Genomic DNA, 15,282 nt, shown 5'->3' on the forward strand with positions numbered 1-15,282 from the left:
CCTAATCTGTAGCCCATTCATAAAATATTTTCAATCAGCCCCAGACTTCCAGAAATAATTTAAACCTAGTTGTATTTTACGTTTCTGTCCATAGAAATTAATCAGCAAATAATTTATTTGCATCAAAAAGAAAAGAAAAAAAGACTCGATAATTAATTACATGTGAGCACATTGTTTTTAAAGGATGCAACACTTTCCTGACCGATTTCCCTCCTATTTCCTTTAGCCAATATTTTTAAGCCCCAGCCCTCACTCATCCGCAAGCCGCTTCCCCCTCTACCTGGTCCTGCGCGCTGTAATTGGTCGGAAAGACACACGGGGCCCGCCCCGCTGGCAAGCTTTTCAAATATATTTACAATGTAAAACAACCGAGAAAAAACGGCAGAGCCATCATATTCGTAAGGAGAGAGCGAGGGAGAGAGAAAGTGCGCGCGTGTGACAGAGAGGAAGCGCTTCGTAAAACACACGCACAGTTTCACGCGCTCTGTCAGACAGACACATCCAAACACAGCCACACGCGCGCGCTGTGGTGCACGGCCGCCCAAGGCTCCGTCGGAGTGTGAACCTGCGGGTTCATGACACTGATTTCTCCGGGGAAGAGGAATACTCAGGAAGATCAGAGAGGAATATCAACAATGGCTCTGAGCGTGTGGAACTACTGCGTCCCTCTCGCCATCATCACAGCCGCCTGCTTGGTGAACACCGGTAAGACTTGAGACGAAAGAGTGAGCGAGTGTGATGTGAATGGGGATGGAAGAGCCGTCAGTTTGTTGGGGGGCGACTCAGTCAGTGGGCAAGTTTGTCCAAGTCCTCTCTGAGCTGAATGATGTTTCCAACTGCTTTGGTTTATTAGGCAGCAAGTGGAGCGGGAAGGAGGAAAGGGCGAAAGCACGTGTATAAATCATAATGCTTAAAATTCAGCACATGATAATTATTGCTAGAGACGATTTTGCGCAATCCGGGGGTTTTATTTTAAGTGAGTCACCGCGCTCCAGTTGCTGAGCTGGAAAGACCCTGGAAGACCTCGATCAAGACAAAAGTGAAACCCGCGGGTTGTTGTGACTTTTCGCTCCCGCTTATCTGTTTTCTGAATGGGTCTTCCCATGCTCCGATGACCCTGGTGCGTCACAGCATTTTGATTAGTCCTGGTTTTGTATGTGCATGGCAGGACTGGAGCCTGTGACATAAGTCCCCTGTGCATGCTGCGCCGATTGAACACTCTGACAGCTACATGAGTGCAAATTCCCGCAGTGGATCAGACCTGTGTCAGATACAACGCTGAACAGAAGAGGAAGTGTTTGCTCTTCCCTTTATGTCCCACAGATGTGTGTCTGAACAGACCTTTGATACGCCTCCTTATCAAATACAATAACATTTAACAGTCGTATTACAAACCCTGCAGCGGCTCCCGCAGAGCACCTTATCTCGGGATGGTCCTGCACTGCTTCTTCAGGCTGATTGTACAAGTGGACCTTCTGCAAATACAGAAATTTGGATTATAGAACAACTTTAGCCCCAAGCCATCTGCTTGGGAGGGAACTGAAGCACAAACTCATAACAAAGCCGTTTAAGTCCCACCCATAACACATAAGTACTTGTGAATGAGATGAAGTGATGCACACAGATGTTGCTTTGCAGGGTTTTGTTTCCAGCATTCTGAAGGCTGTTAAAGGGTTAAATGATAGGTCAGGTATTACCTTTGTCACTGCCACTGAAGTCATGATGTGTTTTTTTTCACACAAGAGGACCACATTGCTCCATTGCAAATTTCATGGTTGGACTGATAAGAGCCTTAGCATCGCCTGCATATTGATTTCCTCCCCAGAGAGTATTTTTGTGTGTCTGCTATGGGATCAGGGCTGGCTGATTTATATGCATGAGCTGTAGGTGTTAGTATGTTAGTCTAAATGGAGTTCTGTGTTAGAGGTTTGTGTGTTTGTCTGAATGATGCTGGAAGCTGCTGCGTGTGCTGCTTACAGTGCAGGGTTTTGGCTAAGCTGCAGGCACCCTCAGCTGGGGGTTGCTCGCTGATCATTGTCATTAATCTAGCCTCTGACAGGAGCCGGGGGAGAAACATGAGGCTGGGGGGATTCAGGAATGTTAAAGGCACAAGGTGGTAAAGAAGACACTGCAAAGCTGTTTGTTTTGAAACTATTTCTGATAAAGAAAACAACATTTATTGTTCTTTGCCATTCTAAAGGGAATGTGGAAACTAATCAGGCTTTTCTTGGCCAGCACTATTTCTGATTTTCTTTGAGGTTTGACCTTACTGATTCAGCTTTTTTTCTACATATGTTTCTTTTTTTTTCTTTTTTTTTCCCTAAAATACTATAATATATGACATAAATCAGTTTAATACAGAATCTTTGATAGACATTGTAGTTTTAATTGCAGCAAAAAAAGGAATTGCAATATGGTTTTCAGTTTTTGCATTTTTGATTGTTCCTTACCTTTTTCTGATTTTTTAAAAAGTGCGTCAAATGGCACGCTTTTGGTTTATGCATATACCTCAATTATTCAGTTCTTTGTTTCGATTAATTTCACAAATATCAACTTTTTCACATTTCAGTCACCAATCAGCCAATCAGACACAATATAAGGGATATTTTCTAACTGATTGGTGCGTCGCTAGTTTTACCAAATGAAAGAAAACATGGATTGAAGTTATTATGCAGATGTGTTTGTGTGGAGGATTCTGTTGTGAAGACTTGTCCCTCCTTTTATAGAACAAGGGGTGATGGGGATGGAGAGAATGTGGGAGCAAGAAAGGCATAAGAGGGAAATGGTGGAAGAAGAAAGTCAGGCAGACTTCACAGTGTGTCTGACAGGCAGGCCTGAGGGACACACACATGCACACACACAGAGTCAGCGCTGTATGTTTGTGAAGGTGCAGTCTAAAACTTCCACGTACTGTAACAAATACTCCTAACTCCACCTCTGCCGCTTAATCACCACCCTCCATCACACCCATTTTTGCACCCCATCCCCATTCCTCTCCTTTGCCTCCATTACCGCCCGCCTTATCACCATGCGCTTTAAATCACCTCCATTTGTTTATCCGAATGTGTGCAATGAGACCCATCCGTTTGAGCTTGTTCCCCATCATCCCGCTTGGACCTTGGCTTCGACTCCAGTGGCTGAAAAATAGCAGCAGTTGGACGTAGTTGTGGGAGGAGATTTGAATACCAATTACAGTCGGTCTAAGTGTGTGTGTGTGTGTGCTTGTGTGTTAGTGAGTGCACCGACAAACGCAGAGAAGCCACGCATAAATCAATGTCGCTCTGAGTCACAGAAGGGAAGCTTGGCACGTAAACAGACGCATCAAGGTAAATGCTGTATGTATACAACTAGAAGCATGCACACATGCATAGGTCCATAACAGATGTACACATTAGGATTTTCTTTGAGCAGAGCAGTGTTGGTTATGTAAGAATTTGTCAGAACCCAAACGCAGCATTTGATGCTTGTCAGGCGTAGTTTGCCTTACGCAGGAGTTCAGAAACCCTTTTTACATTTTTACATATTGCGCTGGGCCTGCTATTTCTGTGCCTTTCTTTGTTGCCTAATATGCTGAAAAAGCCTTCACCGGTTGGAAAGATGTATCCTTTGATCCTAAACTTGAAGGATACCCCCCCCCCAAAAAAAGGAGGAAAAAAAAACCCTCTCATCGACAATTTAATTAAAATGAGCGAGATCTTGCCTCTTTGCTCTCTGCCCTGCCATCTGCTGGTTTGCGGTATAAATCAGTGCAAAATCAGATCTCCGTGTTGCTACGATGTTGTTTGTGTTCGATCCCCCTCTGATTCACTGTCTTTTGTAAGTTTAAATAATTGGACAACCGAAACTTGGCAGAGTGCTACTGCGCCTGTCGACAGGAGAGAGAAGAAGAAATGAGGATTTTTTTTAAAGGTATGCTGCCTGCTGCTGTTGTGCACAGCCCTGTTTGATCAACTGATGCAGTCCTAAAGGGCCCTGACAGGGTGGCCCACTATCTCAGCTGAGCAACTGCCTCAGCATAAGCTCCATAGACAAATTGTGTTTCTCCCGGGGAAAGCCACAACCAAAAGAGTTACAGAGCTTATTGTGGCTTGTTTTTATTCTCCTCTGGGCTTTTATGGGTCCATTACTCCGAAGTAGAAGTCTTTAAGCTTCAAGGTTTGCACAGGTGATATATTTTATTCTACTTGACTACTCATTTCCTCCCACTGATCAGGCATAACATTATGACCACCTTTTTTGAATGACTGCTAACATGCTATCTGGCACTAAGATGTTATCGGCAGTTCTGTAGTTTCGAAATGAGTCCTCAATGAACGGTACTTGTTTTTACAGCTATCTAATGTTTTGCTTATTAGATATAGATCTGGGAAATTTTGAGTTCAAGCTGAAACCTTAGACTTCTTGTTGTGCTCTTCAAATTGTTTATTAAAAAAGTTTTGCTTTGTGGCAAAGCTTATCAGTTACTTTCTCAAAATAGCCAACCAGAAATAATGGATTCTAATAATTTGTCACTCTTTGAGGGAATCTTCTCAATGAACATGCATGGTTCAAAAACCAATTCCAAATGCATGTAAGGTGGAAAATACCCTGTGATCTATTAGCTGTTTTGTAAAGCATGCAGTGTTGTCACTCTTACTGGTTTGCAGCCTTGGACCCCTAACACAAGCTGTGAAACATTGTTTATTCTAACAACCAGCCTTAACTTTAGTAATTTGTCTCTTTGATTGGACTACAGGGATTAATCTTTGCTACCTAAGTCCATCAATGGCCACCAATGACCCTGCAGTGTGTTCAAAACTGTTTCTTCCTTAGACCACATTTGATAAATATCAGTGACAGCTATTGAAGTCTGCAACTTCAATTTGATTCACACTTAAGCTGCAAACATAAGTGCTTTATACTTGACTTTCACTCATGCTCTGAATACTTGTGATCTCACTCACATTTGAGGTGTGGGGCTAGGGTTCATGAACAATCTTTATCTCATATAAGCGGCAATGAAAGAAAACTGGGGTGTGTAGATCATTTGAGGAAATAATATGGTCCCCTCTGAGTTTACTGCGTACAAATGACTGACTGTCATGCTAATGTCACACAGATGGGTTTTCTGGTATATGTTTTGACAGTACGTGCAAGTAAAAAGAGTTTATTTCATCTTTAAATTTTGGGGGTTTTTTATTTAATGCTGCAATCAAGCAATACACAAGGTTGATTGACAGTGCTAAGATCTTCCTGTTGGCTCTGAATATTGGTTTCTGACCACATGGTTTATTTCTGCTGATGGCTGTAGGACCATATGGAGGTTGCTAATATAAGTAATAATTTGTATTTTTACTTTTTTAATTAAATATAACTATAATAACTATAAACAAAAATGTGAAAGTCCATGTATTAAGTCAGGCTTAAGGTTAGGGATTTAAAATCATTGCTTCTACTCCTGCACCAAGTTGGACTTGGTGGCATGCATGTGATGTGAGAAAACTAATTTTAGTCAATAGAAACTTGAGACTTGTTTTGGTTCTTGCTCCTTAAAAACTTGAAATTTTACTTGGACATGCCCCCCAAAAACTGGGGATTTGACCTCAAATTGGCCTGCAATTTCAGGTCAATTTCTTGAGCTGGGGCAAGAAAGTTAGGCATATCTTAGGTATGGTCTCAAAGTTGTGAACTTGAATTGGACTTGAAGCATAAAACTTGGGGACTTAGTTTGGAATTGTGGTGAAAGATTAAAGACTTAACCTAAATGTTCCCGCTAAGCTCTTGAGACTTGACTTGAACTTGGCCCACATAGATTTTAGATTGAAATTGATCTTTAAAAACATTTACTCATCAAATCAAACCAATATTGGTAACTGCCCAGCTGGAGGGGCTTCAGTTTTGGAGATGGTCTGACCCAATTAATTTACTGGCCATCACAATTTGTCACTTGCCAACCTGTTAACAATCCTTAGACTTTCCAGTTATTCCTGCTTCTAACACAAGTGTCATAACAAATCATCAGCATTCAATTGATTTAGAATATGTTATGCCTAATAACTGTGTAGCTTCTTGTTTTAAACATCTGCCATTTCACTCAGTCAATAAGCTACTCTAGTATCGTAGCCTGGTCTTGATAGGATTTAATGTTTTTGCTTTGATTTTAATAGAAAAGGGAAATTAGACCTGACATGTCCTTTTGAGCCCACACATCACACATCCTTTTTCACATCCTGTTTACTGGAATGTGCTTTGGTTTGAGCTTCGCCTTTAGGGATAGGTTTCTGCAAACTGAAAACACAAAGCACAATGACTAAAAGGGTCACACAAAGACACCAAATGGTAATCGAATCCTTATATGTCATTTGACCATTTTTTTTAATTGTCCATTAGTTAAACTTTCTGTCAATCTAATCAGGGCAAATACTAATGTAGAAACACTCTTTATGGCGGCCACCTCATCTCCTTCCCATTACTATTCCCCAGATAGTGCTGCCCGTGATTATCATAATGGTGATCTATGTCGTCCTTATGTGTCGCTTTCTGAGAACAACTGGCATTCCACCAACTTTGGTGCGCAAGTTTTTTCGATGCAGAGTAGGACACCAAGGACATCTCCGTTTGCTGGCATCTGAAGCCTGCCAATCAATCTGGTGCTCTTAGGTTCATCTGATCTGATTGGCTTTTGTGTAAAAAAAAAAAAAAAAGCAAAGGCCCCAGCTGGGTGAATCTCTCACTGTGCTATGACCCAACGTCCCCTGAGCCAGCAGCTTTTCTCCAGCAGCTGACCCTTCTCTGTGTACATTTGTCTTTGCTTTGGGACTGTGAAATCAGTAAATAGCAGTTGTCCCGGTATAACTTCTTGGTGCAACTCTTCGAAACAGTTGCTAAGTATTCTTTCTGCCAGAACACAAGATGTACTTCTGTCAAGGCAGTCAGTGCTGAATAATGGCGTTGTGAGAGGGGCTTCTGCGTCTGAAAAACATGAAAATATTAGCACCACGGGGTGAGCATTATTCACTATTAATATCGAGTCTCCCATGGCTGGGAGTAAATGTTTATATCTCCACTTTTGGGCTTGTTTAACACCCTCCCTTGCTGCTGTGACACCTGTCTCCACAGCTCCCAGGGCGCAGTGCTAACGTGGTTAGACAGCGGGCTCCAGTAACGCGGGTAACCAAGGTGATTATCCTCACTCAAGCGGTGCAACAGAGTCCTCGCTACCTGTGATTGGGCCAAAGAGGCTGATTGAGCTGAAAAGGGCAAGTGCCTAAAATTGAAGAGCTAGAAGCTGTGTACTTTGCCAGAGCAAAAGGCTAATGCGCATCCCATCTGGAAGACTTAATTGTGAGACAAGAGGAGGGACGGATGGCTGGTAATGAGGTGCTCATTCGGTGGTAAGGAGGATCAGAGATGGGCTTAAACTTCAGCCTGGGTGCAGAAACTCCACAAGAAACCACATTTTCCTTCACCACCTTGGGAGGTCGGTGTGTCTGGTGGAGGCTGGGTGATGAAGAGTGACCAGGATTAGCTGGGGCACTGAGGAACTGATGGGGTCACAGAGGGAGAGTGAAAGCGTCACAGGGAGAGAGGGAGCGATGTCTGCAGCCATGGCTGCACACTGTATCAAAAAAGAGAAAGAAACAGCAAGAGGGGAAGGGAAAGCACCAGGGGCATGTGTCACAGACCAGTGGAGCAGAGGAGAAAGTCAGGTTGAGAGGAGTCCAGCAAACGAGAGAATGATTGCAGGATTCTGTGCTAAAATAGAAGAGTGTTTAAAAAAAAAACAAAGGGAAAGTGATGCAGGATGACTGATTCCTAGGGCAAAAAAAGGTGAGGAGGGAAAGAAGAGGGATGTTAGGAGGGGAGGGTAAAGATCAGGAAATACAGGGTGCTGGTGTCAGGAGAAGGAGGGAGCTCACAAACAGAGAAATGGATGGCAATATTCAAAGATAAAGATGAAGAAAGGGCAAGCACTGTGTAGGTGACCACACCTGAGGGACAAGTTGTCATGATCAATGAGGTCACAGTGTATACATGCCCTTTTACACCTACACACAATACACACACAAGACCCAGCCAAACAAGTGTTGAAAATGTTACACACAAACTTATGTCCAGCCCTCCTACTTTCACCCATCCTACACGAAGAATTGGACACCCACACATGCACTGGGCTATTCATCCACCTGCCATTTAGAATCCTCCTTCATATCATCACCATTAATAGGTTTGCTTTGATGAGATTGTCGGATGCTGAAAATTGCCAGTGAAAGCGCCGCTTTATCTTCTGGGAAATCAGATGGAGATTTTCAGAGCGCGGAGACAACAATGCCAGAGAGGACTCCGATGAGTTTTCTGTCTAAGAAAACCCTTAAAATGTCTCTCCCATGAGTAGCAAATTCATTGTAGTTATTACCATGTCTGGCTTAGCTACTGTTGTGACATTTTCCTTGCTCTTTTTTCACTCAAACATAATCAAACCTTGATTATATTAGCAAATGTTTATATATTCTAACAGCGCTCAAAGATGCTAGCTGAAAAAGAATGCATTAAGTAAGCAAAAGATTAAAATATATTAGCTCTACAAATGCCATGCAAACACAATTTTGTGTATGTGCTTTAAAAAACACCACTCCTGTCACTGCAGTAAATACAACTGATAACATCAATAGCTGTCAGATAAATATTAGATTTCCCATTTTATTTTGGGCAGAGTGTAAGTGGCTGTTGACAAAACTCTTATAAAACTGTTGAATGCCTAGTTTTTTATAAAAACAGCAGAACCTAATTGAAATCATTCTGATGTTTTGGAAACCTTTTAATATGTACTTTTAAACTTAAATGAACACACACTGGTTGCTTTTTGGGGGTGAGGAGGACGGAATAAACAGTGTGTTGAAGTATTGCTTCAACAAACAATTGTTAAAGAACTTTTCGTCTTTCTACAGCATCGGTCTGTTTGGGTTGTAGTCTATCAGGATGACACGTGTTTACGTAGACACTGTACGTTGCAACAACATTCCTGTTCATATCCATCCACAAATTTTCAATTGGATTAAGGATGATTTTATTTTATTTTTTTACCATTACACAATTTCCCATAATAACTCCTTGGGCTTCAGTATGTCTGTCACTTCATCACAACCACAACTAAATATTGTATCCTACCACTTCTTTGCCACTTAATTTTTGTACATACTGGTATTGGGATGATGACTGAGATTCTATATGCTGAGCAGCTTAAGCCCAGGCATAAATATTACTTAGGGTTACCGTCACAGATACTACACACTGATTATCTGGTAGAAATTCATGCAGCTTGAAAATTATTTCCTACTATTATCTGACCATTTACACTGTTCTCTGAGGACTAACTACAAAATGTCAGAGTATTCTAGAACCGCTGAATTCTTTTTGAGCAAAACATTGTGCAGCCTCATTACTTCCTCTCCTCCCCCCTTAAATATTTAAGTGTCACTTTTACTTATGTTGGTCTAAATGTTTACAAAAACTTGTCATCTTTTACAGGGATGTGAGATTTTTAGATCCACTATACTTTGCTAATACCCTTTTACTCTTTCCGCTGTCTGCTTTTCTCCTCAACTCTTCCTTGGGCCTTAGACAAGATCCTCAATATCAGGGGTATTAAGCTTTGATCCACTTCATTAGCAAACCGTAAACAACTCCTAATTAGAGGCAATTAATTTAGAGCATATGAAAACAATCCTCAAAAAAAGTTCCTCCCAAACACCTTGTTCCCATGTGCAGGATGGTGGGAGTCTGAAAAAGATGGACAAAGATTTAAAAATGAGAGGGTAAAAAAAGCCTGCTGTAATCTGCTGGTCCAAGATTTACCGCAAACATTCGCTGGGCTCTTTTAAGATTCATAAGGTCGTCAAGTGAGGGTTTGCTTTAATCTAAACAGAAGTTGGACTGCTGTGTGGCTGCCTGCAGTGAAGGGAAAGAGGAAAAAGAAAGTAGCTCTGCCAAATTGGATTGGTGCTGCAATTGTTTCTGCACACATTGTTACAGTTGGTGAGACCGTTTAAGAAATGGCCTGGCACCAACAACCTTGAGGAGAGCTTTCACTGGATTCATTTTCTATGGAGCAGTTCAAGGAGCTTTCAAGTGCATGACTGCTGATTCACCTGATGGCTGTTAACAGGTCCGACCCACTCACCTGACCTTCCATAAACCATCAGCGGCAGATTGAAGTGGTGCTTGAGTCACATCCACAGATGTGTCCCTATCTTCGTGTCCATCTGGCGGACGAATAATGTTATCACCAGCTACAGAAGGACCATGCCTCTCCTTTCTGGTCATTGCTGCAGAGGAGTGGAACAGGCAAACAATCTGTGATACTGAGTGAGTTTGACAGAGACCTTGGGCATTGGACGCAGTTGCAGAGGAAACGGTAGTTCATAGCAACTGCTTCCCACTAGGCTATACTGGCGAACTGAGCTGTGAAGCAGCTTGGATCGGCCAGTGGGGTTCTGTTGATCGCTCCACAAGTCATTTTTAGCTTTTGTCAACTCCGTAGGCATGGGCAGCAAGTGTTTTCTGTGTCTGCAATAGAGATCCTAGAGTTGGGAGAGCGAGAGAGTACACACAGCACGGAGCCGTCGCCTCCTGACTGCATATACAGTAACATAGTTTATTGCTAGAGAAACTAATAAAAGAAAGCTGTAGGGGGAATGTGCTTTCATTCTTGATTATTTTCTCTCTTCCCAAAGGCCATGATGGCTACCATCTATCCCTTTTTTTTGTATCCATGTCGCTCTGCCCACTGTTTTAGTCAGCGGGATTCCAGGCTATACTACAGCCCATCTAAAGTGATTCACAAATTTACTTTACTTTTTTTTTTATGTTTTAATGTTGCGAAATAAATGAAAGGTATGCATTTAACATATATAGCATAATATAAATATCATAACAAAAAGCTTGCTGTGTATTTTCATTATGCTAAGAAGTATATTACAATACACTGTTTGCATAAACTTGAACTGGATAAATCTGATTATATTTGGCCCCTCTGAAGCTGGGAGACTTTGATATATGTGGCTTGCTGTCTCGATTTGAAAAGATGAAAGCTCAACAATCTGTGAGCAGAAGGTATGCTTGAGTCTGCAGAAACGACCAGAAGGCAAAGTTAATTTCTGTGTGCCAGGACTAACTGACATAAAATGAGGAAGCATTCCACATCTAACTACTGTTATACTGTTTTTGGGTCTAAATATAGAGAAAATACTTTTTAACAAATTGTTTACTACTTTACATAAGGAAAAAAGTATTATTATAATTAGTGAATATATAATGAGAGATGAACCAGTCAGAGATTGTGTGGCCAGTTTCCAAACACTGATGTTGTAAAGCTCTAATCTGCCAATGACAATTTTAGTTTATTCTACAAATACCCATAGAACTTAAATTAGTATCCCACATTTATACAGCATTTAAACATAACAACACGGCTAACCAAAGCACATTCTGCTGTCTTACTAAAAGTTCTACATTTTCTGAATTTTGGACACTGCAAATGTATTTGCTCTAAAATGATCTGTAATCTGGAGAATAATGCTGGCAACACTATTGCAGTACAATCATCTGAACAGAAGTATTTGTGATTTAAATTCATTGCAAATCCAGTTTAAATCAAATATTTGCAGTCTAATTCTGTTAGCTAGGCTGTTTTACAGGGGCTGGAAAATTTATACACAGTATTACTTGTGAATCAACAATAACTCAGCCTTGTTTATAGTGGAAATGAATTTGGTTGGAGTTCTGAAATAAAATAAATATGAACTTGTGGGAAAAATTTGAAATAATCATAAACTGTTGGTAACTAAAAATTAAGTTCATCCCAGATGATTTTAAAATTGCCAAATGATTTATTTGTATATATATATATCTATATATATGTATATATAGATATATATATATATATATATTCAATGTCTTGCATTTGTACAGATTTTGAAATTCAGGTCTGCTTGTGTTCCATCACAATCAGTGAACTGTGCTTCCTTTCCTGCTGTGTGTTTTGTATGTGTAGTGCTCCCTTATTAGTTTTCTTTTCGGCTTTCCAGTAGATATTAAAGACAACCAGTCAGACACACCCAGCCTGAAAACCATATTCACAAAAGCACAAGGCCTGGCCCATTGGTTGTGCCCTTTGATCTCAAGTAAAACCTGTTTTGCTTGTACTTACTGTTCACCTTCTCTAATATTTTTCTTATACTTAACAGTTTTTTTTCTTGGTTTCTTCTTCTTTGATCCTTCTTCCCCAGCTCTCCTGCAGTGTGAAGCCTGTTCAAGGGCCTCAGCAGTGACTTAATGTCTTTTTGTTTTTGCTCACTATGATCACACAAAAGCTTTTATTTCTATCTCCCCGGCCCCTCCCTGTGCAGCTGTATTTCTTCGTCTAACTCTGTTGGTGTCTAAGTACAAGCGCCCATGGCCACGCACGACACTCTGAGCTCCAGGTGCATGTGTCCGCATGCATCTGCTCCAACTGTTCCTAATAGTTAGCAATGACAGACAAGCTCAGTGATAGTTGGAAAGGCGCGTTTTGGTGAAGGGGAAAAAGGACTTTTCTTTGCCAAGATAGCTTGCTGATGCATATTTTGGCAGTCTTTGCCCCTGCCTCCCTGCTGCTTGCACCCCATCTATGTCTTCTCTTCCTCCTTCCTCCTATCTCTCACACTGTCGCTGTAGGCTACAGGGATGGCAGAACCAGGTGTGAATAGATAGAAAGTGAGATGAAGAGGGAGAAAGAGGAAAAAGAGAGACAGAGGATTGACGGGACCCAGGTGGCCAGCTTTTGAACGCCTGTGTTTCCGTTTTCCTTCTCTCATTTGCATTGGCAAAATGGTTTTCTCCTTTCATCTGGCACTTTATATTTCCCCTCACTTTTCTTACATTTACACAGACCCCAACAAATCATTTCCAATATGTTTTTTTTATGTCTCCCATCTTCTTTATCCCATTTCCCATTTCTCAAAATAACTTAAACTTCCACTTCCTCCTTGTGTTCCTGTAACTTTTTGCTTTCTCTTAGTCAAAATGCTTGTTTCCCTTTTTTTTAACTCTACCTCCAGATGTACCTTCTCTCACTATCCCTTTTGCTCTGGGCTTGCTGAACTCTGCATTTTACACGGCGCAGCAATATTCTAGCGGTTTGAAGCTTATTTTTAGTGTACATGCCCTTCAGACACCTTGCAGTCCCCTCAGCCATCTCCCACTCCTCCTTCTCTTCCTCCCGTGACTGTCTTTTACTACCTCATCTCTTCCAGCCCTCCTCTTCTGCTTCTTTTATGTCTCCAAAAGCCTGCAAATAACGTTTTTTCCCTACTATTAGCAGGAAAAGAGAGTTTAACTCCTCAGTGTTTGATCATACCTATCGGGCTCCTCATCTCTCCACAACGAACATGCACACATCATCATTTTTGTCTGGCCTACTCTACTTTTTTCATCGCTTCCCTAACCTCAGTGGCTCACACATCCATCATACTTCAGAATTCACTTGTGCTACTTGGCTTGTTCTTGGCGTATTGTCTGTTTTACAGGTGTGACTGGTATTGTGTATTTGTGCACAGTGCCTTGCAGTTTGTTACCTTATAACAACAAACCTTAATTTATTTTACTGGGATTTCATGTGGCAGACTAACAAAAAGTTGTGCATAATTGTGAAGTAAAAATAAAATAATATATGCATTTGAAACTTTTCAGTAAATCAAAATCTTACAAATGCATATGTATTTAAGCCCCTTTGAGGTTCACCCATATGTCATTCAAAGCACCCGAAACTGCTCCCATGATGACAAAATCTCATGATGAAAATTGTGTCCTCTGGTTCGTCAGGAGCTGTCCTTCCTCCCCTTTTGACACCAGGCCTGAGTTAAAATATCTTGCACAGAGTCATGTGTGATGTGTTGTGTGATTGCTCAAAAGTTTGTAGGACATTTCATACAGAAATGCGCTAGAACAGTAATGTTGATATTTTGCTTCAAATAGACCATTTCTGCCATCCGGTCTTTGTATCGACAGCATGAATGCTTTGGAGGAATATTTATCAGACACAGTGAAGAATTATATACTCTTGAATTATGTACCATTCTTTGCAAAATGTCTAAAAAGATGTCACATGGCTAAAAATATGTGGTGCCCTCTCCATGACCATTTCATTATAGTAACATTAAGGATGCAGGGACAGAGAAGGGATCCCAGCATGACGTATACTGAAGCATGCTTCCAGTCGACCTGGAAGTCCCCAGTTGGACTGTGAATACAAAGGTGTATGCTAATACAAAAGTCCTGCTACCACAAGATTGTGTGTCGACTGTTTGATTCCAAATGTTCCTAGTTATCAAGCAGTACAAAAAGCTCCATTAGTTGTTCAAAGAAGTTTAAAAATATTCTGTCCAAGGTAATCCGGCAGATTGCATCCAGTTATCAAGGAAATTTTACTTTCTAGCAGAACATTGGCCCAAAGCATACAGATCAAACCTTCTTTGTGTGTTGGAATGCTGCAGTCAAAGTCCAAAATTCAAGTCATTACCAAAGGCGGTACTTGAAAATTGATGTTCACAGATGAAAACTTCCAGGTGTGCAAAACCTTTACTGACATACTGTAAAACACCTGCAGCTGTAACTGCTGTGAAGGTCGTATATTATGTGATTTGGGTGGTTCTTGACCCCCCTAAATTGCATTCACACCCAGAATACATTGTAGTGATATGCATAGTCTGGGGTTTCTTCCCATACCAGGACCCGTCACTTCCTACATAGCTCTGCACAGTAAAGGTAAACTCAGTCACGCATTCCAACACACAGGAAAAAATGCCATCAGACTCCCTCAGAATTCCTGAATTGAGTTATGTAGCCTGCCAGTCAACTCTCTTCTCCCTTGTGTACTAACACACACACACACACACACACACACACACACACACACACACACACACACACACACACACACACACACACATCCAGAGTCTTTGGACACACACACTCACATCCGCCCTTCTGATGATGCATATTTGGCATAGGGAAGGGACTCAATTACTGTGAAGGTGAAAGAAGCAATAAACACGGCACAGATACAGTGAAGCGCGTTCAGCAGCAGTGCAGTCAATCACAGCACCAGGTAGGTAACTGCTGCTGCTTTGCTCATCCAGCTGTGAAGTGATGGGAATGGTCAGGGGTGGGCAGATAGATAGAGGTGGGTTTTGGGAGGAGTTTGTGTGTGTGGGAGTAGCGGTGGGTACAAAGCGCAACCTTCTGATCCTCCCAAAAAATTATGTG

At 41.4% G+C, this 15,282-nt stretch overlaps 1 protein-coding gene across 4 annotated transcripts in view; it reads left to right on the forward strand.

Annotated features, from left to right (window-relative positions):
• Positions 1–363: 363 nt before the first annotated feature.
• cadm4 (cell adhesion molecule 4) overlaps positions 364–15,282 on the forward strand; it is a 222,230-nt gene continuing 207,311 nt past the window's right edge. The window contains exon 1 of one of the 4 annotated variants that reach the window (XM_023330937.1): positions 364–705. In XM_023330937.1, coding sequence (XP_023186705.1) covers positions 576–705 — 130 coding nt within the window. In that variant the 5' untranslated portion in view covers positions 364–575. The remainder of the gene's footprint in view (positions 706–15,282) is intronic. The other 3 variants (XM_023330938.1, XM_023330935.1, XM_005795938.2) reach the window with 3 other exon arrangements.

This window comes from Xiphophorus maculatus, chromosome 3 (genome assembly GCF_002775205.1).
Source record: "Xiphophorus maculatus strain JP 163 A chromosome 3, X_maculatus-5.0-male, whole genome shotgun sequence".
NCBI lineage: Eukaryota > Metazoa > Chordata > Actinopteri > Cyprinodontiformes > Poeciliidae > Xiphophorus > Xiphophorus maculatus.